The 25,261-nt window shown below is 49.0% G+C and overlaps 1 protein-coding gene across 1 annotated transcript; it reads left to right on the forward strand.

Annotated features, from left to right (window-relative positions):
• Positions 1–6: 6 nt before the first annotated feature.
• On the forward strand, positions 7–25,261 carry LOC123363309 (GTPase IMAP family member 8-like). Its single transcript, XM_045004169.1, has 3 exons — positions 7–730; positions 16,631–17,380; positions 22,956–25,261. The coding sequence occupies exons 1-3, from the start codon at positions 7–9 to the stop codon at positions 23,774–23,776; spliced, it is 2,295 nt and encodes a 764-aa protein (XP_044860104.1). The 3' UTR covers positions 23,777–25,261.

A 25,261-nucleotide genomic window follows, 5' to 3' on the forward strand; every position in this document is an offset into this window, starting at 1 on the left:
ACGGCTATGGCCCTCCCGGTGGAGGAGGTAAAGGAGGACGAGGACCCTATCACAAACGTGGTAGGGTCAGACATGCCAGTACGGGTTGCGCTACCTTTTGTGCGCACAGTCCAAAGGAACGCCACCACTATTTGGCAAACGCCCGCATCTGTGCCTCCCACAGCCCGTGGCGTCGAAAGAAAGTACTCAGTCCCTCCCACGGGTTATGAGTACTTGTATGTGCATCCGGCACCGGACTCCCTAGTTGTACAGTCCGTCAATGATAGAGAGCGAAACGGCCAGCCGGCCCCTGCTCCAAAGTCAAAGGACGCACGACGGATGGACCTACTCGGCCGAAAGGTCTATTCTGCGGGGGGTCTGCAGATGAGGATTGGCAACCAGCTGGTCCTCCTGGCCAGATACGTGTTTGACATACTCACGTCTCTGGACAAGTTCTCGGACCTTCTGCCGTCGACATCCCACCAGGACTTCACCACGATGTTGGAAGAAGGGAGGCGATCCTCTCGGTCCTCCATTACAGCCGCCCTTGACGTGGCGGACTCAGGGGCACGCACTTTAGCATCGGGGGTCACGATGCGGCGCATCGCCTGGCTCCAATCTTCTACCCTGCCTCCGGAAGTACAGTATACTCTCCAGGATTTGCCCTTTGACACCAAGGGATTATTCTCGGAGAAGACGGACTCGTGGATCCAGTCTCTAAAGGATGGCCGGGTGGCGATACGTACACTCGGTATGCATACGCCGGTGACGCAGCGCAGGCCATTCCGCCCACAGCCTTCCCGGTATCAGTCACGGTACCGACCCTACCCGGCTCGGCGACCGGCCCAAAATCGCCGTCGCCCATCGGGCAACCGCCGAAACCAGGGCCAGGCCGCTTCCAAAGCCCCGCACGCGGCCAAGCAACCCTTTTGATGGGACACACGAGGGCTGCACATCACTCTCCCCTCCGGATCCTTCCCGTTTATTTCACGACCGCCTCTCCCGCTTCTTCTCGGCGTGGTCCCGGGTGACGTCGGACAGCTGGGTACTCAGCACGGTCCACTCGGGATACCGTCTCCAGTTTGTTTCACCCCCTCCTTCCCACCCACCTTCCCTGTCCCTCTTCAGGGACCCCTCTCACGAGCAGGTCCTCATACAAGAGGTCCAGACTCTGTTGCGCGTGGGTGCCATCGAGGAGGTGCCTCCCTCCAGGCGGGGCAGGGGATTTTACTCCAGGTATTTCCTCATCCCCAAGGCGAAAGGCGGGCTACGTCCTATCCTGGACCTTCGCGGGCTGAACAGATACCTGCTCAAGCCCAAGTTCCGCATGGTCACCTTGGGGACCATCATTCCCTCCCTGGATCCGGGAGACTGGTTTGCTGCCCTCGACATGAAGGACGCATACTTCCATGTCGCGATCTACCCTCCTCATCGGCGCTACCTTCGGTTTGTGGTCAACGACGCCCACTACCAGTTTGCCGTGTTGCCGTTCGGCCTATCGACCGCCCCCAGAGTGTTCACCAAATGCATGGCGGTCGTCGCCGCAGCCCTACGACGGAGTCAGATACATGTTTACCCGTATCTGGACGACTGGCTCATTCGAGGTCAGTCCCGACAACTGGTGGGGAATCAGCTGACAGAGATCCTGGCTCTCTTTCGGCGGCTCGGCTTTCTCATCAACATCGACAAGTCCACTTTGATTCCGACACAGCGCGTCGAATTCATCGGCGCGGTCCTCGACTCCACGGTGGCCAGAGCCTCTCTCCCTCGGGCTCGGCACCAGACAATGGTCTCCCTCATCCGGGACCTCGTCAATTTCCCAACTACGACGGTGCGGTCATGCCTTCGCCTCCTAGGCCACATGGCATCATGTACGTATGTCACCGCGTATGCGCGGCTCCACCTCCGTCCGTTCCAGTCCTGGCTCGCGACGGTGTACCGCCCGCATCGCGACTCCATCGACATGGTGGTCACGGTCAACAGGTCGACCCTCGACTCCCTCCGCTGGTGGCTCGACCCGGAGGTCGTGTGCGCCGGAGTCCCATTCCACCCTCCTCGGCCATCTGCAACGTTGACCACGGACGCCTCTGCGCTCGGATGGGGGGCTCACCTGGGGGACCTTCACACTCAAGGCCTCTGGTCAGCGCACGAGCTCGCACTCCACATCAATGTCCGCGAGCTCCGAGCGATCCGCTTAGCATGTCACACCTTTCGGTCCAACCTGCACGGCCGCTGTGTGACAGTGTTCACGGACAATACGACAGCAATGTTCTACGTGAACAAGCAGGGCGGAGCCCGCTCGTCCCCCCTCTCCAAGGAAGCGATCCTCCTGTGGGACTTCTGCGTGACCCACTCCATTCACCTGGAAGCGTCTTTTCTTCCGGGAGTGCAGAACACGCTGGCCGACCATCTCAGCAGGTCGTTTCTCTCCCACGAGTGGTCCCTTCGTCCCGACGTTGCACACACGATCTTCCAGAGGTGGGGGTTTCCCCGGGTCGACCTCTTCGCCTCCAAGGCGAACAGGAAGTGTCTCCAGTTCTGCTCGTTCCGGGGTCACTCGCCGGGCTCTCTGTCGGACGCCTTCCTGTATCCCTGGGAGACTCACCTCCTCTACGCCTTCCCTCCGTTCCCGCTCGTACACAGAGTGCTCCAGAAGCTTCGGAGGGATCGAACCACCGTCATACTCGTGGCTCCGGCCTGGCCGAGGCAGCATTGGTACACCCTGCTCCTCGAGCTCTCCGTTCGGGATCCCATCCCACTCCCGTTATGGCCGGACCTCATTACGCAGGACTTCGGCAGGCTCCACCATCCGAACCTGCAGTCCCTCCATCTTACAGCCTGGTACCTGCGTGGTTGACCCACGCAGAGAGGGATTGTTCGGCGGCCGTACAGCAGGTCCTGTTGGAAAGCAGAAAGCCTTCCACTCGTTCCACCTACCTGGCGAAATGGAAGAGGTTCGCACTCTGGTGTGACCAACAGGGGCTCAACCCATTCGTGGTACCGGTCCCTACCATCCTGGACTACCTCTACTACCTTAAGGAGCAAGGTTTGGCGGTTTCCTCCTTGAGGGTCCACCTCGCAGCAGTGTCCGCCTTTCGTCCGTCGGTGGAGAGTCGCTCCGTCTTTTCCAATCCGATGGTCTCCCGCTTCCTGAAAGGCCTCGACCGCTTATACCCGCCGGTTCGACGCCCTGCCCCGACCTGGGACTTGAACCTCGTCCTGGCCAGACTCATGTGTCCACCATTCGAGCCTAGGCCACATGCTCTCTCCTTTACCTCTCCTGGAAGGCGGCCTTCCTGGTTGCCATAACATCGGCAAGACGAGTATCGGAGCTCCGAGCGTTGACGGTGGGCCCGCCCTACACCGTCTTCCACGCAGATAAGGTGCAGCTTCGTCCTCACCCGGCCTTCCTGCCAAAGGTGGTCTCGGCTTTCCACCTTAATCAAGACATCTTTCTTCCGGTCTTCTTCCCGAAGCCCCATACCACGCCTCGGGAACAACAGCTCCACACCCTCGACGTCCGTCGAGCGCTTGCTTTTTACATCGAGCGGACGAAGCCCTTCCGGCGTTCCACACAGCTCTTCGTAGCAGTCGCCGATCGCATGAAAGGCGAGCCGGTCTCTTCCCAGCGCATCTCCTCCTGGGTAACGCAATGCATCCGGACATGCTACGAGCTGGCTCACGTGACACCGTGCCGCCTCACCGCTCACTCCACGAGAGCGCACGCCTCGTCTACCGCCTTCCTGGCCCATGTCCCTATCCAGGACATCTGCAGAGCGGCCACCTGGTCTTCGGTCCACACCTTTGCCTCCCACTACGCGTTGGTGCAGCAGTCTAGAAACGACGCAGCCTTCGGCTCTGCGGTATTACACTCCGCCACGTCTCACTCCGACCCCACCGCCTAGGTAAGGCTTGGGAATCACCTAACTGGAATGCATAGGAGCAATCACTCGAAGAAGAAAAGACAGTTACTCACCTGTAGTAACTGTTGTTCTTCGAGATGTGTTGCTCCAATCCATTCCAGACCCGCCCTCCTTCCCCACTGTCGGAGTAGCCGGCAAGAAGGAACTGAGGAGCAGACGGGCCGGCTGGAGTATATACCGGCGCCATAGCGGCGCCACTCCAGGGGGCGCCAGCCGGCCCGCCGGAGTAGCTAGGGTAAAAAAGTTCCGGAGAAGCCGTGCACGCACGGCGCGCACACCTAACTGGAATGGATTGGAGCAACACATCTCGAAGAACAACAGTTACTACAGGTGAGTAACCGTCTTTTACCTCTCTCCATTCTGAAAACTGACCTTTTATTCCTACCCTTTGTTTCCTATCTTTTAACCAGTTACCAATCCATGAGAGGACCTTTCCTTTTATCACATAACAGCTTATTTTGCTTAAGAACCTTTGGTGAGGAACTTTGTCAAAGGCTTTCTGAAAGTCCAAGTACACTATAGCCACTGGATCACCCCTGTCCACACAGCTGATGCCCTGAAAAAATGCTAATAGATTGGTAAGGCATGATAGCCCTTTACATAAGTCATGTTGACTTCCCCAATAAATTGTGTTCATCTATGTGCCTGATCATTCTCTTCTCTACTAAAGCTTCAACTAGGGCAGTCAATTAATTGCAGTTAACTCAGTGATTAATTCAAAACAAGTGAATCATGATGAAAAAAATTAGTTGTGAATAATCACAGTTTTGATTGAACTGTTAGTACTAATTGTTGTTACCTTTTCTTGACCTTTCCATTCTTTCGCAACATCCAAGAAAAGCTCTACACATGTTTTAGCATAATGTCTCTCTTCAGTATGTGTTACTATTAAAGCAAATGACTGCAGTGTCCATGCAGCATCAGGCAGTTGTGCTATGACTCCAAGATAGCTGTGATTGCTCCAGGATGTCCAGTGATCACCAGTCAAAGCAACAGCTCGTGCATTTTCAAAAGCTCCAACTTTGTAGTCTTTTCCTTGCAATATAGGTCATGTGTTCCTGATGCAATGGGAGGGCAAGGTATATGACTGATTGGAAGATGCAATTTGAATAATATCTCTTAGGCCTCTAAAAAAAACAGGAGTACTGTTGTTTACAATATTGAGTGGTCTGCAGTCCATAGCTATTCACTTTGCAATAGCATTGGTTGTACTTTGTTTGATTCATGGGTTTGTAGCAATCCTGAAAATCTGTCATAGCTGGTGGGATTCATTTGCTGTCAGTGGTTTATCTGTAGCACAAGAACTCAAGGTGAAAGCATGTTTAGCATGTACTGGTGCTGCAGACTTGAAATACTTTGATGATGTTGGAACTTAGCCTTGCAATAGCTACACATAACCATCTTTTTATCCAATGCATCCAAAACTGTGATTGACCATGACTAATAGTTTTAATCACTTGATAGCCCTACTAATCAAGCTCAGTCTTGAAACAAATTAGGTTTTTTGCCCCCACTACTCCCCTTGGAAGGCTGTTCCAGAACTTCCCACCTCTGGTGGTTAGCAACTTTCATCTAACTTCAAACCTAAACTTGTTGATGGCCAGTTTATAGCCATTTGTTCTTGTACTACCACTGTCCCTTAACTTAACTAGCACTTTCTCTCCCTGGTATTGACCCCTCTGATGTATTTATAGAGAGCATCACACCTCCCCTCAGCCTTCGTTTTATTAGGCTAAAGAAGCCAAGATCCTTAAGTCTCCTTCTGTAAGGCAGTTTCTCCATTCCTCCGGTCATCCTAACAGCCCTTCTCTGAACCGGTTCTTCTTTGGATTCATCTTTGCTAAACATGGGAGACCAGAATTGCACCCAGGATTCCAGATGAAATCTCACCGGTGCCTTGTACAACGGTAATACACTTCCCTGTCTCTACTAGAAATACTGCGCCTGATGCATCCTAGGACTGAATTAGCCTTTTTTCACAGCTGCATCACAATGGCAGCTCGTAGTCATCAACCAATATACCCAGATCTTACTTCTCCCTCTGTCACTTCCAACTGATAAGTGCCCATGACCTTCCACTTTGCACTAGGGCTGTCAGTTAAGGATTAATTCACAGCACGATTAACACATTATTTTTTAATATGTTAATCTCACTCCAGAGGCAGCGGGGGCCTGGAGCCCAGAGCTCTGTGGGAGGTGGGGGGACATGAACCCCAAACCCTGGAGTCCTCCCCCAGCCAAGAATTTGTTGTCCCGGCTAATTACACTCCACCTCCACCAGGTCTGATAGTTTTTCCCAGAGGGTCTTAGGAAGCCTACTATGGCTGCCACAAGCCTGTGAGCCAAGTGTATCAGTTCTTCACTAACTACACCAGGCACATCATAAATTAATCTGTCAGTAGACTTATAACCCTGTCATGAGATGGTCGAGTTCAGGATCCTGACACAAGGAAGAAAGGAGAGCAGGAGAATATGGACCCTGGACTTCAGAGAAGCAGACTTTGACTCCCTCAGGGAACTGATGGGCAGGATCCCCTGGGAAAATAACATGAGGGGGAAAGGAGTCCAGGAGAACTGGCTGTACATTAAAGAACTCTTATTGAGGTTGCAGGAACAAACCATCCTGATGTGCAGAAAGAAGAGCAAATATGGTAAGTGACCAGCTTGGCTTAACAGAGAAGTCTTTGCTGAGTTTAAACACAAAAATGAAGCTTACAAGAAATGGAAACTTGGACAGATGACTGGGGAGGAGTATAAAAATATTGCTCAAGCATGCAGGGGTGTAATCAGGAAGGTCTGATTGGAGTTGCAGCTAGTAAGGGATGTGAAAGTTTAAATGACGGGCTTCTACAGCTATGTTAGCAACAAGAAGGTCAGGGAAAGTGTTGGAACCTCACTGAATGGGGGAGGCAACCTAGTGACAGATGATTCTGATGATAGGATGGAAGAATCCCATGTACTGCTACAGACTAGGGACCGAATGGCTTGGCAGCAGTTCTGCAGAAAAGGACCTAGAGGTTACAGTGGACAAGAAGCTGGATATGAGTCAGCAGTGTGCCCTTGTTGCCAAGAAGGCTAATGGCATTTTGGGCTGTATAAGTAGGGGCTTTGCCAGCATATCGAGGGATGTGATCATTCCCCTCTATTCAGCACTGGTGAGGCTTCATCTGGAGTACTGTGTCCAGTTTTGGGCCCCTCACTACAAGAAGGATGTGGAAAAATTGGAGAGAGTCCAGTGGAGGGCAACAACGATTAGAGGGCTGGAGCACATGACTTATGAAGAGAGGCTGAGGGAACTGGGATTGTTTAGTCTGCAGAAGAGAAGAATGAGGGGGGATTTGATAGCTGCTTTCAACTACCTGAAAGGGGGTTCCAAAGAGGATGGATCTAGACTGTTCTCAGTGGTACCAGATGAGAGAACAAGGAGCAATGGTCTCAAGTTGCAGTGGGGGCGTGTAGAGGGGTGGTCACCTGCTCTGGGCCTGAAAGGTTACAGCCAGCCTGGGAGAGGGCTGGGGCTGCGAGCTAAAGGCTGGGCTGATTGGGGAAGCAGCCACAGCTGGGGCCACGCCCCAATCAGGCCACAGCTGGCCCTATAAAAGGCTGGGAGCCAGGAGTTCAGGCAGTCTCTGTCTAGCTGTTGAGAGAGATGGGCCTGTCTTCTGGGGAGCTCACCAGGGTACCTAGAATGAAGCAGGGCTTGGTAATGGGCAGAGGAACTGGCAAGCGCCAAGCTGGAAAACCCCCAGCCTGCAGGCCTTGCTGATGGCCTAAAGTGTGTACTGGGGTTACGGAGGGGCAGCCCAAGGGTAGGCAAAGGCAGCATATCCAAACCCTCCTTCCCGATGATGAGCCATATGGACTGCAGTCAGCCCCAGTGTGCAGGGGCTAGATGAGGACTGGCAGTACACGCTGAGGCAAGGTGGGGATAGAGGGTGGGGATTCCCGGGGGAGGGGAGAACCAGACTGCAGGGGGCAGAACCCTGATGTAGAGAGGCACCGAGGTTCGGAAGGAACATGGGGCCTGAAGCAAGCGGGACACCGGAGTGCAGAGGGCCCTCAGGAGGCTGGAGAGCTAATTCTCAGGACAACCAGCAGGAGGCGACGGACCAGTGAGTCGTCCCCTTTCTACAGGGAGGTTTAGGTTGGACATTAGGAAAAACTTTTCCAGTAGGAGGGTGGTGAAGCACTGGAACGGGTTCCCTGGGGGGGGGGAATCTCCTTCCTCAGAGGTTTTTAAGGTCAGGCTTGACAAAGCCCTGGCTGGGATGATTTAGTTGAGGTCGGTCCTGCTTTGAGCAGGGGGTTGGACTAGAGACCTCCTGAGGTCCCTTCCAACCCTGAGATTCTATGATGTGGAAAAAGCTAAAGTTCTCGATTCTTTTTTTGCCTCGGTTTTCATGGACAAGTTCAGTTCCCAGACTGCTGCACTGGGCAGCACAGAATGGGGAGGAGGTGAGCAGCCCTCAGTGGTGAAAAGGTAATAATTGGAGATATACCAATCTCCTAGAACTGGAAGGGACCTTGAAAGGTCATTGAGTCCAGCCCCCTGCCTTCACTAGCAGGACCAATTTTTGCCCCAGATCCCTAAGTGGCCCCCTCAAGGATTGAACTCACAACCCTGGGTTTAGCAGGCCAATGCTCAAACCACTGAGCTATCCCTCCAGGTTAAGTTCTATTTAGAAAACCTGGACATGCATAAGTCCATGGGACTGGATGCAATGCATCTGAGAGTGCTGAGGGAGTTGCTTGATGTGATTGGAGAGCCACTGGCCATTATATCTGAAAATTCATGGCAATCCAGGGTGGTCTGGATGATTAGAAACAGGCAAATATAGAGCCCATCTTTAAAAAAGAGAAGATGAAGAGTACAGGGAACTACAGACTGATCAGCCTCACCTCAATCCCCAGAAAAATCATGGAGCAGGTCCTCAAGGAATCCATTTTGAAGCACTTGGAGGAGAGGAAGGTGATCAGGAACTGTCAGCATGGACTCATCATGGGCAAATCATGCCTAACCAACCTGATTGCCTTCTATGATGAGATAACTGGCTCTGTGGATATGGGGAAAGCAGTGGACGTGATATACCTTGACTTTAGCAAAGATTTTGATACAGTTGCGATGGGCTGGGTCACAGAAACCCCTTTGGGAACTGCCACCTGATGTGCTGAGACTATCTCTGAGCCCGTTTTCCCTGGCAGCAAGTCTACACCTAATACAGTCAGAAACGGAATGCAGGTAAGTCTCACCCTCAGAGATGTTCCAATAACCCTCTTTTACAGACTAGACTTCCTCCTAGTCTGGGTCCAGCAATCACTCACACACCTGTGATTACTGTCCTTTGTTCCAGTTTCTTTCAGGTATCTCTTTGGGGTGGAGAGGCTATCTTTTGTGCCAGCTGAAGACAAAATGAAGGGGTCTCTCAGGGCTTTATATCGTTTGTTTCTTGTGGTTGGAAACCCCTCTCTCCCCCTGTGTAGAATCATAGCTACAAGATGGAGTTTTGGAGTCACATAGGCAAGTCACATGTCCATGCGTGACACAGTTCTCTACAGGCATAAACCCAGGAGAGCTCAGATATGGATTGGCGTCTATCAAAGTTCATTGTTGGCCAAGTTCTCCCAATTACTTGAATAACCCCTTCACACTATGTTGACCAAATCTGCCTTAGGTGTTTCCTACAGCAAACACTTTGAAAACAAGCACAGAGCCAACGCTCATAACTTCAGATATAAAAATGATACATGCATACGAATAGGCTGAATACGTGTATCAGAACATAACCTTTGCAAAGATCTGTTACATGGCATATCTAGCATAAAACATATTCCAGTTATGTCATATTTACTCTGATAAGCATATTTCTATAAAGCATTATGGGGTGCAACATCACAACAGTCTCCCACAGTATTCTTGCCAGCAAGTTAAGGAAGTATGGTTTGGATGAATGGATTATAAGGTTGATATAAATCTGGCTAAATCATTGGGCTCAATGGATACTGATCAACGGCTCGGTATCCAGTTGGCAGCTGGCAGGGCCGGCTCCAGGCACCAGTGCAGCAAGCAGGTGCTTGGAGCAGCCAACGGAGAGGGGTGGCATGTCTGACTCTTCAGCGGCAATTCGGCGGCAGGTCCCTCACTCCCTCTCAGAGCAAAGGACCTGCCACCAAATTGCCACTAAAGAATGAAGCGGCGGCAGAGCTGCCGCCGATTGCGATTGCGGCTTTTTTTTTTTTCTGCTTGGAGCGGCAAAAATGCTAGAGCCAGCCCTGGTAGCCGGTATCAAGCAGAGTGCTCCAGGAGTGGGTCCTGAGGTTGGTTTTGTTCAACATCTTCATTAATGATCTGGATGATGTGTTGGATTCCACCCTCATCAAGTTTGCAGATGAGACTAAGCTGGGGGGAGAGATAGATATGCTTGAGGATAGGGATAGGGTCCAGAGTGACCTAGAGAAACTGGAGGATTAGGCCAAAAGAAACCTGATGAGGTTCAACAAGGACAAGTGCATAGTCCTGCAGATAGGAAGGAAGAATACCATTCACTGCTACATGCTGGGGACTGACTGGCTAAGCAGAAGTTCTGCCAAAAAGAACCTGGGGATTACACTGGACGAGAAGATGGGTATCAATTGTGTGCCCTTGATGTCAAGAAGGCTAACAGCATATTGGGCTGCATTAGTAGGAGTATTGCTAGCAGATCGAGGGAAGTGATTATTCCCCTCTATTCAGCACTGGTGAGGCCGCACCTGGAGTATTACATCCAGTTTGGGGCCTCCCACTATAGAAGGTATATGGACAAATTGAAGAATGTCCAGCGGAGGGCAACGAAAATGATCAGGGTACTGTTCTCATCTTCCCTGATAATCTTTGATTATCAGCAGGTAAGTATGCCCAGTGGTCTATGATGGGATGTTAGATGGGGTGGGATCTGAGTTACTACAGAGAATTCTTTCCTGGGTGCTGGCTGGTGAGTCTTGCCCACATGCTCAGGGTTTAACTGATCGCCATATTTGGGGTCAGGAAGGAATTTTCCTCCAGGGCAGATTGGCAGAGGCCTTGGAGGTTTTTCGCCTTCCTCTGCAGCGTGGGGCCCGGTCACTTGCTGGAGGATTCTCTGCACCTTGAGGTATTTAAACCACAATTTGAGGACTTCAATAACTCAGACATAGGTTATGGGGTTTGTTCCAGGAGTGGGTGGATGAGATTCTGTGGCCTGCATTGTGCAGGAGGTCAGACTAGATGATCATAATGATCCCTTCTGACCTTAGAGTCTATGAGTCTATGATGTGCTGACCAACAATCTCACTGACACACACAAGAAGTTTTTCCATTAAATAGAAGAGACTAAACAGAATTTGGCCAATTTTGAACTTTCCAAACAAGACAAGCTGCAACAAGGACGTATGAAGCTAAAAATTCAGCTGCAGAAGGAAATCAAAGAGTCACAGACCCAGGGGAAGGCACCTTCCTGAATGGGGAACTGAGCCAGCCAGAGGACTTGGGAAAGACTGAACATTTACAACAGATTCCTGCCCTGCTGGGAACCCACAGAGGCCCACAGGGGAGAGGTTGGGCTGCCCCAGCTCAAATGATGCTCCCTGGGCGGCTTATTTGGCTCAACTCAACATTGCAGCTCAGAGGAATGGCTAGGAGCAGGGACAGAAAGGGGGGCTATGAGCAGGCAGCTTAGGAGGCCCAGCTCTGATGGTGCTGCAGAACCTACCCCCAGAATAGACACTGAGCTATCCAGACCTGGTACCAGCCTTGATATGTGGTTTTGAGCAAGCAACGTATCTGAGCTGGCCAGGGCACAGCTAAGGGCTGGAAGAAGAAGGAAAGCAGAAACCCCACTGTGTTCATAGGTTACTGCTTGGCTTTCATCTCTCTCTCACTCACTCACACTCACACACACACACACACACACACACACACACACACACACTGGTCACAAAAGCCAGTGGAGCCCCCCACCACATGATGCTAGTTTCTGAGCAGATTCTATTAGGCCTTGTTATAGGTCTGGCCCCTTAGATATTTCTTACAACAATCTTAAGAGCAAAGTTTTAACTCAAACCACAGCAAAGTTTAACCCAGCTCACAACAATAAACTCTGTTATGTGTTAACTGTTGCTGATGCATAAACTTTATGTGCCACTGTGCATGACAGAGGAAGGTGACAAATCTGAGGAACTGTCCCAGATTGAGGTGTCATTAGAGGAGGTTTTGGAACAAATCGATAAATTAAACAGCAATAAGTCACCAGGACCACATGGGATTCACCCAAGAGTACTGAAGGAACTCAAATGTGAAATTGCAGGACTAACTGTCATCTGTAACCTATCATTTAAATCAGCTTCTGTACCAGATGACTGGAGGGTAGCTAATGTGATGCCAGTTTTTAAAAAGGGGCTCCAGAGGCGATCCTGGCAGTTACAGGCTGGTAAGCCTGACTTCAGTACCAGGCAAATTGGTAGAAACTATAGTAAAGAACAGAATTATCAGACACCTAGATGAACACGATTTCTTGGGGAAGAGTCAACATGTTTTTTGTAAAGGGAAATCATGCCTCACCAATCTACTAAAAAATTTTGAGAGGCTCAACAAGCATGTGGACAAGGGGGATTCAGTGGATATAGTGTACTTAGATTTCCAGAAAGCCTTTGACAAAGTCTCTCCCTAAAGGCTCTTAAGCAAAGTAAGCTGTCATAGGATAAGAGGGAAGGTCCTCTCATGGATTAGAAACTGGTTAAAAGCTAGGAAACAAAGGATAAGAATAAATGGTCAGTTTTCAGAATGGAGAGAGGTAAATAGTGGTGTCCCCCAGGGGTCTGTTCTGTTACCAGTCCTATTCAACATATTCATAAATGATCTGGAAAAAAGGGGTAAACAGTGAGGTGGCAAAATTTTCAGATGATACAAAACTACTCAGGATAGTTAAGTCCCAGGCAGACTGCGAAGAGCTACAAAGGGATCTCACACAACTATATATATAAACTGATGGGGTCTAAATTAGCTGTTACCACGCAAGAAAGAGATTGTGGAGTCATTGTGGATAGTTCTCTCAAAATATCCACTCAATGTGCAGTGGCAGTCAAAAAAGTGAACAGAATGTTGGGAATCATTAAGAAAGGGACAGATAATAAGACAGAAAATATCATATTGCCTCTACATAAATCCTTGATACACCCACATCTTGAATACTGTGTGCAGATCTGGTCACCCCATCTTTAAAAAGATGTATTAGTATTGGAAAAGGTATAGAAAAGGGCAACAAAGATCATTGGGGTATGGAACAGCTTCCATATGAGGAGAGATTAATAACATTTGGATTTTTCAGCTTGGAAAAGAGGAGACTAAGGGGGGATATGACTGTCATGAATAGTTAGTAAAGGGTTAAACATAGTACCTGGTAGGCACCTGACCTGAGGACCAATCAGGGAAGAGAATTTGAAATTCCTGGGAGGGAATTTTTTCCCTCTGTGTGTGTGTGTATTGCCTTTAGCCGTTTGGAGTTACAAGAGTCCAGATGTTTTAATCAAGTCTACAAGTTTCTACCTTTCTGAACTAATTTCTTCTAGTCAAGATAGTGAGTATTAGAAAGATACTTTGTGTCATTATCCAATAATCCTATGTTTGCAATTCTGTGTGTTTGTTATTGATTATTCTTAATTCTGCCTGTTTTGTTGTACTGAGAAAGAGAGAGGATTCTCTCCAGAACTTAGCAAAGTTATACCCTATGAGTGTCCAGCTTGGACTCATAGAGATTCTGTATTTTCTTGTTTTTCTTTTAATAAATTCTTTCTATAAAGATTTGATTAAATCCCTTCTACTGTGGATATAGGGGGAGGGGCTAAGACATTCTCTCTCGGTGATTCACAGAGTTGAATCGTTGTGTATCTCTCCAGAGTGGCTAGGAGAGAGGGAGGGGGGAAGTGGGCTGCTTCCCTGTGTGTAGAGATTCAAGGAGTTTGAATCAAGGTATCTCTCTCTCCGGAGCAGGCTGGAGAGAGGGAAGAGAGGGGAGGGGGAAGGTTCCTCCTCTGTGAGTTGATCTGTGTTCCCAGGGAGTGTCTTTGAAGGGAGACAGGGGGAAAACAGGGGTGTCCCGGCCCATGTAATTGACCGAGGTGGTGGCAGCAAAGGGGAGACCTACCCTAGGATTTTGGGGTGGGGGGAAGACATGCGGGTCCTCACTTTGAAACCCCCCAGTTTCAAGTGAGGGTGTTGACTCTGACAATGACAGAGGTCTATAAAATCATGACTGGTATGAAGAAAGTAAATAGGGAAGTATTATTTACTTCTTCTCATAGCCACAAACAAAAGGAAGTATTTCTTCACACAATGCACAGTCAACCTGTGGAACTCCTTGCCAGAGGATGTTGTGAAGGCCAAAACTATAACAGGGTTAAAAAAAGAACTAGATAAATTCATGGAGGACAGGTCCATCAATGGCTCTGTTTGCCAGAAGCTGGGATTGGGTGACAGGGGATGGATCACTTGATGATTCTCTGTTCTGTTCATTCCCTCTGGGGCACCTGGCACTGTCCACTATCGGTAGACAGGATATTGGGCTAGATGGACCCTTGGTCTGACCCAGTATGGCTGTTCTTATGTTCTTAAGGTTCATGTGCAGCTGCTGACATATAACATGTACCTCTTCTCCTTGGCATCTGCACCTCCAGCTTTCTCCTGAAAGGTCTGCGCACCACTCCACTCCCACTTAAGCCTTTACAAACCTAGGAGATTCATAACCAAAAACATTTCAGTGAAGCAGTTAGTTTCCTACACCCAATATAACTGACAAACCCACAAAAGCAAAAAATATGAAAAGTCAGACCACCTGCCAGTACATAATCTCTACTCTTCCAACCACAGATACACACTTTACCATAATCCAGCTCACATGTATCTATCTTAACACTACCCCACAGGCTGCCAGTCTTCCATCATCCCGTTTACCAAAGTACTCCTCTCAAGCACAGGACACTGGTGAACAAAATATCCACTGCTTTACCCAGAGTAATGGGCCAGTGCTCTCAGGTGATAAGCAACATTTTCTTGCAGCTTGGCTCAGGAACTTCGGTTCTCGCCTGCCACCCAGCTTCCTATTTCATTCTTGAACTGCAGTACCCCCTATTCCCCCAGCCATCGGTTTATCCCGAACAGCTGGCCACATATTGTATATATTTGTACTCTTGCCAAGCAGTAGCAGGATTCATGCCTGTGCGTGCTGGTTTCACGTTTGGAATTGAATACAATCCAGGGAATCTTTCACTTCCTACAATAGGCATGGAATTATGTGACATGCAACTGTGTCTCAAAGATCCATTCATGAACCTCAGTCTGAACTCTCAGCAACCTGTCCTGTTTCAGTCCTGGGGCTTTGTCATGGACTCACAGATCAGGCCCACTTTTGGCCCTGTGTGGTCCGTGGGGGGTGCCCCTTTCAGTGACACAGCCCTTCTCGGGGGGTCCACCCTCTCTTGGGGTCAGGCCCCTCCACCTCCTGGAGCCGCACCTCTCTGAGCCTTAGCACGTCTGTCTCTGCCATGGGCCCCCTCAGGGAGTTCCCTCACTCTGGAACCCCCGGGCCTCCTCACCCCTAAAGGGAATAATGCCCCCTGTTCTCTAGACGGGAGCGACTCTCAGCCAGCGTAACACAGGAGGGTTTATTGAGCATCTGAACACAGCACAGGAAACTCTCCGGCCTCAGGCCTGGCTCCCTCAGCCCAGCACATCCCAGTCCCCCTGCAGCCAGGGGGGCTCTGCCTGCTCCCCCTCTCCAGCCCCGAGCCCCCCTGCTTCCCAGCTGGGCCTCTGATACCCCCGGCCCCAAGCCCCCTCTGTCCATTGTCTTCTCTCCAGGTAAACAGGGTCATAAAGACAGGCCTGGGTCTCCTCTCCTCTCAGCCCTCCTCTGGCCCCTCGGGCTGGAACCGGCTGGTCAGGTCACCGGGGTCCTCTCCCCACAGCCCATTGTCCTCCCACTGGCCAGAACTGGCTGCGACTCCTGAGCTGGGACACCCAGTCACCAGTCCCTGGGGTCTCCATCCTCCCGGCCATTGGCTGGGGTCCCAAGTTCCCTCTCCCGACCTCTGTAACAACAAACTCCCTCTCCCCTCACCTCGTTAAACCAGTAACACCCAGGGAAACTGAGTCCCACCCCCTCTGCATGCAAACCATCAGAAAACAAGGAAAAAACAAGAAAATCCCCCACTTTGTCACAGGCTCCATTCTTCCCTCCTTACCCTCAATTCACCCTGTCCCAGTCCTCATTACAAATCAGCCCCAACTTACAAGATCTGGTGCTTCTCCAGCCTTGGACCCACAGCTGTGCCAATAAACTCCAGTCCTTGTCTGCTGCTTCTGTCTGGGACCAAACACAGCTCCATTGACAGGCCTCAGTCCTGAATGCAGCACTCCCCAGTCCTCCAGTCCTAGGTCTGTCCTCACCAGATGGTGCAGAGTGCTGTGCTGGGCTGTGCGAGGTTTTTCCGGTGTATAAAGGTTCACTAGGATGAGACGTGAGCTCACTTCACTTTCAGCGGGAGCCATTTGGATCCAAGACCTCTAGGATTTACTGACTTGATCAGTAGCCCATTTACCCTCCCATAGAGGTTAAAGCATTAAGTCAAGTGTGAGCACAGGGCCACAAAACTTAGTTCTCTGCCCCCTCTTTGGTACCTGCGCAGGGATGTTCTGAATCTGTCACACTTGTTCCCAACAGGGCCGGAGAGCAGCAGCCAACTCACTGGGGAATCAGAACTGAGGATCATCCTCGTCGGTAAGACTGGAGGTGGGAAAAGTGCAACAGGAAACACCATCCTTGGGCGGGAGGAGTTTAAGTCCGTACTGGCGGCAACGCCCATTACTCAGACATGTAGTGAAGGCAGCAGGACCTGGAATGGAAGGAAGGTTGTGGTTATCGACACGCCTGCTATTTTTGACACCGAGGACTGTGATGAACAAACAACCCATGAGATCTGTCGCTGTGTCAAGCTCTCCTCTGTAGACCCCTACGCTCTGGTGCTGGTGATTCACCTGGGCCGTTTCACTGAGGAAGACCGGCACGCCGTGAGGAGAGTACAAGAGATTTTTGGCTCTGAGGCCATGAAGTACACAGTCATCTTATTCACCCACAAAGAAGACTTTCAGAGTGGAGCCCTGGAGCAGTATATCTTCCACGCAGATAACAAACAGCTTCTGCAGCTGATCCAACAGTATCAGGGCCGATACTGCGCTTTCAACAATAAAGTTACATGGGCGGAACGGGCTGCCCAGGCTGACGAGCTGATGACTAAGATTGCTCGTATGGTGGAGGAGAAGCATAAATATCAGATGTGTAAATCCCCTGAGAAGCTTCTAAAAAAAGATGAGACAGATAAAAGTAAAGATAAGATGGATGAAGTGGAAGATGGAATGGAAATGGGTATGCAGGAAACAGCTCAAGAGGAAGAGCACTCATCCGGGGAACCAGGTAAATCCCATTTGGGCGGGGGGAGGAAACAACACTGCTGACAGAAGTAAACAAAAGTAGGTTTCATTGTATGTTAGGTACCTCAGGGCTTATCTACACTATCGCGTGGGGTTGATCTAAGATGCATAACTCCAGCTACGTGAATAGCGTAGCTGAAGTCGACGTACTTAGATCTCCTTAGCGCAGTGTCTTCAGTGCAATAAATCATCAGCTGATGCTCTCTCGTCTACTACGCTTGTGCTCCTCATTCTGGTGGAGTACCAGAGTTGACATGAGAGCGCTCGGAAGTCAATTATCACGATCCAGTGGGTAGTGTAGACAAGCCCAGTCTTTCAGGTGCTCAGCACCATCCCAGTTATTGGGATTGAGTTGCATCCATTTTGTAGTTCTCCTGTGTGTTTTTACCAGATTTCATAGTGTCAATGAAATTAGAGGTGGATGGAAGAGACCTACTAATTCACGTTGAATGTATATATTGGGGAAATGTTGAATTGTTCCCTACTCTGCATTCTCCTTTTTTTTTCCAAATTAGTTTTATACAAGTTTTTGATGGGGCTTTTATCACTTATGAGATGGTTCCATCTGTTCGGAAGGTTTTCCGTTACCTTACAGTTTCTTTTGGTTCAGTATTATACCGTTATTCTTGGTTATAAATACTTGAGCCACCCAACAAGTCCATCCTTCCAAAACGCCAATCGGTTTTATTGCTGTTCTCTAGAACCCCTGTAACTTACCCTGCCTGGTGATGAAGTGTTGAGATCTGAATGCAATATTCCAATTGTAATCACTCTCCAAGCCCTAGGGGCTCTCTCCCTGCTCTGCTCTTGGACATTATGCCTCTGCAACCCAAAGTCATATTGGCTTTTTCTGCTGACATGTCAGATTGCAAACTGACTTCTAAATTGTTTCCCTAACACCCTCACAGACTCTAGAAAGTCATGAGAGGAATTTTGCTGCTCTGTCACCCGACAGACTCATAAGCATTTGTTTTCCTATAGCACCTGGAGACTAAGGGTAAAATTTTCAAACTTGCTTAGTCTTAAATCCTGCATCTGAGCCACTCAGAGACCCACACCTATCTCAGGCTGTGTCTACACTAGAAATGCAACAGTGGCAGTATAGGCACTTACTGCGCTGACAGGAGGAGTTCTTCCATCACTGTCGTGAACCCATCTCTCTGAGAGGTGGTCACTAGGTCAATGGAAGACTTCTTCTCTCGACTTAGCTCTGTCTACACTGGAGCTCAGGTTAGCTTAACTACCTCTCTCCAGGGTGTGACTTTTTCATGCCCCTGAGCAATGGAGCTGGGTCGACCTAACTTTCTAGTGTAGAGCAGCCCAGTATAGAACATTTGATAAGGGTCAGTAAATGAAATTGGCAATTTCTCTTTATCAGCATCACATACAGTGAAACCTTGACAAGAGATCAATTTATCAGGCAAACAGGTCTTGAAATTACCCCCAAAGTATTCCCAAATGTACTGAATCCAATTCAATGCCACCAATATTAAATGACTATTTCCATTAAGCAACCAGTTTGTCACACTCCTGAGAGGCTTTTAATTGAAGTGTCCTTCACTTTGATGTCACTTACTTGTAAACAGGTCTGTGAGGTTGCTTTCACTGACCGCAAAGGTAAATTAATTTCTATTTGGTGGGGAGGAGACTAATGAAATATAAAGGTGAGATGCTGGAGAAAGAACTATTAAACTGGATGGTCCTACCATTTCCCTGACTCTGTACTCCATTATGTGAAACCCTCCAGTGAACTGAGGCCCTTGTACTGAAAGTGTTTTAGAGCATGCGTGGCCAGTTGTCATACCCAGGCTCACCCTCCTTGCTTGTCCCCTCCTTCCCCATTTCATCTTCTAGCCTAATTATAAAAATGAAAAAACTAGGGCTCTCAAGCGACTAAAAAAATTAATCACAGTTAAGTGCATTGTAAATAAGAGAATGCATTTATTTAAATATTTTGGATGTTTTCCACATTTTTCAAATATATCAATTTCAATTACAACACAGAATACAAAGTGTACAATACTCACTTTATATTTATTTTTATTACAAATGTTTGCACTGTAAAAAAGAAACAAAAGAAATAATATTTCAGTTCAACTCATACAAGCACTTTAGTGCAATCTCTTTATCATGAAAGTTGAACTTACAAATGTGGAATTAAGAACTCAAAACTAAAACAATGTAAAACTTTAGAGTCTACAAGTCCACTCAGTCCTACTTCTTGTTCAGCCAATGGCTCAGACAAACAAGTTTGTTTACGTTTGCAGGAGATAATGCTGCCTGCTTCTTATTTCCAGTGTCACCTCAAAGTGAGAACAGGCATTTGCATGGCACTGTTGTAGCTGGCATCACAAGATATTTATGTGCTAGATGTGCTAAAGATTAATATGTCCCTTCATGCTTCAACCACCATTATAGATGACATGTGTCCATGCTGATGATGGGTTCTGCTCAATAACAATCCAAAGCAGTTTGGACTTGCACACATTCATTTTCATCATCTGAGTCAGATGCCACCAGCAGAAGGTTGATTTTCTTTTTTGGTGGTTTGGGTTCTGTAGTTTCTGCATCAGCATGCTGCTCTTTTAAGACTTACGAAAGCATGCTCCACACCTCATCCCTCTTGGATTTTGGAAGGCACTTCAGATTCTTAAACCTTGAGTCGAGTGCAGTAGTTATCTATAGACATTTCACATTGGTACCTTCTTTGTGTGTTGTCAAATCTGCAGTGAAAGTGTTCTTAAAATGAACAACATGTGCTGGATCATCATCTGAGACAGCTATAACATGAAATATATGACAGAATGCAGGTAAAAACAGAGCAGGAGACATACAATTCTTCCCTGAGGCATTCAGTCACAACTGTAATTAATGCATTATTTTTTTAACGAGCATCATCAACATGGAAGCATGTTCTCTGGAATGGTGGCTGAAGCATGAAGAGGCATACACATTTTTAGCATTCTGGCATGTAAATATCTTGCAAGGCCAGCTACACCAGTACCATGTGAATGCCTGTTCTCACTTTCAGGTGATGTAAATAAGAAGCAGGCAGCATTATCTCCCATAAATGTAAACAAACTTGTTTGTCTGAGCGATTGGCTGAACAAGAAGTAGGACTGAGTGGACTTGTAGGCTCTAAAGTTTTACATTATTTTAGTTTTGATTGCAGTTATGTAACAAAAAATAATTCTACATTTGTATGTTGCACTTTCACAATTAAGAGATTGCACTGCAGTACTTGTATGAGGGGAAATTCTTTTGTTATGCAGTTTCCCCTCTCTTGGTTTAATGCTTGTCTCTCTCTTCACTCCGTGCCATGGCTCTGCTGCTGCTGCCGTGCCCAGGCCTAGGGTGGTGAAGGGTGGGGCCAGGAACACAAGGGCTGGGTGCTGGGCTGGTGGGGTCCTGCCATTGCTCCTCTTTGTGTGGGCTGGGGCCTCCCTCCTCTCTGGATCACTGTGGCCAGGCTTCAGGCAGCTGGGTCCTGCCCAGGAGGATGCACCTCACGCCCTGCTGAGCAGAGCAGAGCAGAGCACCTACCGCTACCGCTCAGGGACAGATTTGCACCTTATGCACCCTTAGGCACAGCATCTTCAGCGCCCATCCCCCCCACCACTGACCCTGGCGTGTTCCATAAAAAATGAAACTTTTAACCCACTTTTAACTTATAGACACCCCTAGAATGCTGGCGCCCCCAGGCATGTGCCTACTGTGCCTAATTGGAAATCCGGCTCAATCACCACCGCAGCCTAGGACCCTGGGTGCAGGGTCTCGCCACCACCCTCATAGAGCTGACGTGGGGTGGCAGCAGATCACACACACAGAACATGCCCCCACCCCCAACCCACAGAGGTGGTGTCAGCAGGGACCCCCAGGCAGGAACCCAGGGGAGTGGGAGCAGCACCCAGCCATCTCTGTTTTAGTCTGTGTGCAGAATGAGTGCTCGAGCTCAAATCTCAGACCCACAGCCTCCCTTTCCCCTTCCCTCTCCTCTTACTGTGTCCCCAACCTCCTTCCAGTGACCCCTGCAGTCACTGCGACCCCCTCCTCCCTCTCTCCTTGCTAATTCCAGCCCCATGTCCACTGCCACCTCCTCTCCCTCCCAACCTCTCATTCTCTCTCTTCTGCCCCCTCCTTGCTCTCAGGTATCAGCTTGAGCTCTGGGTCACGTGCTCCACACCCTCAAGAGGGGAGCTCCTCACAGGGCCCCATTTCCTCATCCAGCTTCCCCCTGGCCTCTTGCTACCGGCAGGAGCTCAGGCCACACCCCAGCCCTTCCCATGAGCAGTGGCAGCAGGGGCTCAGTCTGCCCTGGTGGTGGGACTGGGACCCGGCAGCTCCTCTCCACCCTATGTTCCTCCCACACCCCCTATTCCCTCTACTGTCCATTCCTGTGAGCCCCCCACCCTCACACCGGTTACCAGCCCTGCCCCTGCCCCTCTGCTTTTCTTCTCAGGCCCCTCCCTCCCGTCCATACCCTCCCCTCTGCCTTCTCCCTTCCCTGCCCTGCCCTGCCCCTGGTAGGCAGGCAGCAGGTGCCCAGTGAGGGTGAGAAGCAGCAGCTCAGCACGCTCTCCATTGGCACACGGAGCTACCAGCACCGAGCCTGGAGACAGCCTGTGTTGTGGTCAGTGATATCCAACCCCACAGACAGACCCATGTGTCCCCCATTCTGTGCGTGGGAGGTCACTGACACCAGCTTTCTCTGCTCCATGGCCAGGCCTGATCCCTGGCTGGGAAGAGTCCAGCACATTGGGTGTAGACAGCTATGTCTTGGCTTAGGGATGTTGCTAGTTCCTTGATCTTACTGAGATACAGGATACTGCACCTGCTGGTAATTCGGAGAATCTTCTGAGTCTATAGATTCAGGGGTCGGCAACCGGGTGCCGAAGGCTGCCGACCCCTTACATAGACATTGTTACTGAGACCTGGCTGGATAAGGTGAGCTGCAGGGTGGGCGCTGGGGTTACCTCCTCTTGGGGATGCTGCCAATCTCTCCGAAAGGGCTCGGCCTGCTCCTGGGGATCTTTCACTCCCCACACTGGGCACAGAGTCAAGTGACATGCACACGTATCCCAAAGATCTGCCCATGAACCTCAATCTGATTTCACAGCACCTGTCCCCTTTCAATCCTGGGGCTGCAGCCTTCCCTCCCCATCCACCTCTTTATCCCTGGTTTACCCTGTTCCAGCCTCATTTCAAATCGGCCCCAACTTGCTGCATCCGGCGCTTCTCCAGTCTTGGACCCATGGCTGTGCCAATAAACTCCAGTCTTTGTCCACTGCTTCTATCTGGGACCGAACACAGCTCCATTGACAGGCCTCAGTCCTGAATGCAGCATCCCTAGTCCTCCAATCCTAGGTCTGTCCTAACCAGATGGTGCAAAGTGTTTGTGTTGAGCAATGTTTTCCCAGTGTATAAAGGCTCACTAGGATGAGACGTAAGCTCACTTCTCTTTCAGCATGAGTCATTTGGAGCCACAAATCTTAGTTCTCTGCCACCTCTCTGGTACCTGAGCAGTGATGTTTTGAATCTGTCACACTTGTTCCCAACAGGGCCGGGGAGCGGCAGCCGACTCACTGGGGAATCAGACCTGAGGATCATCCTCGTCGGTAAGAGTGGAGGTGGGAAAAGTGCGACAGGAAACACCATCCTTGGGCAGGAGAAGTTTAAGTCTGTACTGAAGGCAACATCTGTTACTAAGACGTGCAGTGAAGGCTGCAGGGACTGGAATGGAAGGAAGTTTGTGGTTATCAACACACCTGCTATTTTTGACACCAAGGACTCTGATGAACAAACCATCCATGAGATCTGTCGCTGCGTCGCGCTCTCCTCCCCAGGCCCCCACGCTCTGGTGCTGGTGACCCAGCTGGGCCGTTTCACTGAGGAAGACCAGCGCGCCGTGAGGAGAGTACAAGAGATTTTTGGCCCCAAAGCCTTGAATTACACGATCATCTTATTCACCCACAGAGAGGACTTAAGGAGTGGAACCCTGGAGGAGTATATCTCCCACTCAGATAACAAACAGCTTCTGCAGCTGATCGAACAGTGTCAGGGCCGATACTGCGCTTTCAACAATAAAGCTACATGGGCGGAACGGGCTGCCCAGGCTGACGAGCTGATGACTAAGATTGCTGATATGGTGGAGAGGAATAATGACCAACCGTTCTACACCAATGAGGTATATGAAAAGGCTGAGAAGCTTCCAAAGGTAAAAGCCATGTTTTGTGAGAAAGATGAAAGAGCACATTGGTGTGCAAAAGAGGAGGCTGAGCTGAGAGAATTGATAAAAACACAGAAACCCTATGAGAAAAAACCAAAAAAGTCTAATTCCTGGGGTTTGTCTTTCTCAATGCCAAAATATCAGTGGTTATAGAATGATGGTAACTGAGCTACATCTATTTTCTGGTTCTCCTGTGGTTTTACCAGGCTTTGTAGAGGCTCAGGAATTAGAGATAGAGGGAAAAGAACTTTTCACTCTTCTTAAGTAACATTTTCAAAGCGCCTCAGAGTGTGTCTATATGGCATTTTGGAGTGCACGGGAGCACGTCTCTCAGCCCAGGTTGATAAAAGCCCAACCAAACCCTCAGGCTCCAGGACCTGAGCTTCAGCTCGAGCTGAAGCTTCCCAGAGCTGTCTCTAAAGCTGTTTCTAGAGCACTAGTGTGAGACCTGCTAGTCCAGGCTGGGATGGTTGCTCCAACATGCTGTGCAGACGTACTCCACGTGACTTCAGAGCCTATGTCCCATCTTCTCCAGGTCTTGGGGGACTGAAACTTTGGAGGATTGTTCCCGACAGTATCTACTCCAATGTTCCATTCCATTCAGTCTTAAACAAATCACTACTGGAAATCATCTGTTTGTTGATTAAAGCCCTTGGCCATCTGTTAAGAAAATGTCCTGCTATCATAATTGTTCTTTTCTTCAATTTCACCTAGTTATAACTATGTATAAACCTTTGGCCCATCCTAAACAATTCAGGTCTTCCAAACGCCCAATCCGTTTTACTGCTCGTCTCCAGCACCCCTATAATTCACCTTTTCTGGTAGTGAAATGCCAAGATCTGAAAGCAGCATTCCAGGAGTGATCGCTCCAAGGGTTCTAGCCAGCTCTGTCACTTTCCTGCTCTGGGACATGATGGCTCTGCAGCCCAAAGGCAGATTGGCTTTGTCTGCTAACACCTCACATGGCAAACTCATGTCTAATGTGTGTGTTTCCCTCACATCCCATAATCTCTAAAAAGTCATTAAAGGAATTTCACTGTTCCATAGCCCTACGAATTCCTAAGTCCTGCATCTCAACAGCTCCTGTGTCCTCACCCTATATTAGTGCAGTGTTTATACCGAGATCAATAAGTCAACCCATTAATTAGCATTTGTTCTTTACTAATATTATGAACTGAGAAATCTGTACCAAAGACACCTTATTGTGAAAACATGTCTTAGGAGACTGCTGCAGTATAAACCTCTCAAAATTAAACAAACACTCTTTAGAGATGTCAGAATTATTTTATATTAATGTTTTGATTTATGATGAAAATGAAATTGAGCAGGTAATCTAAGCTTCTGATGTATGAAATATTAGACAGTTGTAGTGAAAAATAGATGAAATTACCATTAATTTGGTTGAGTGAGACTTTTTTTATGTTATTGATACATTGGTTGCCAAAGCTTGTAAAAGCCTGCAGAAGATACATAACCTTTAAAGTGAGAGAACCTAACAAGCATTCTCTTTGTTCTTCTAAAATATTAAAGAAATAATCATTTCATGGTAACAAATATTAGAATTGTACATGCAAGACTATGTCTGGATTCTGCTTTCTCTAACTCTAAATTGATTTGTCTTTAAAAACTATGCTTACA

The sequence above is a fragment of the Mauremys mutica genome, chromosome 2, assembly GCF_020497125.1.
Source record: "Mauremys mutica isolate MM-2020 ecotype Southern chromosome 2, ASM2049712v1, whole genome shotgun sequence".
In the NCBI taxonomy this organism is placed as follows: domain Eukaryota; kingdom Metazoa; phylum Chordata; order Testudines; family Geoemydidae; genus Mauremys; species Mauremys mutica.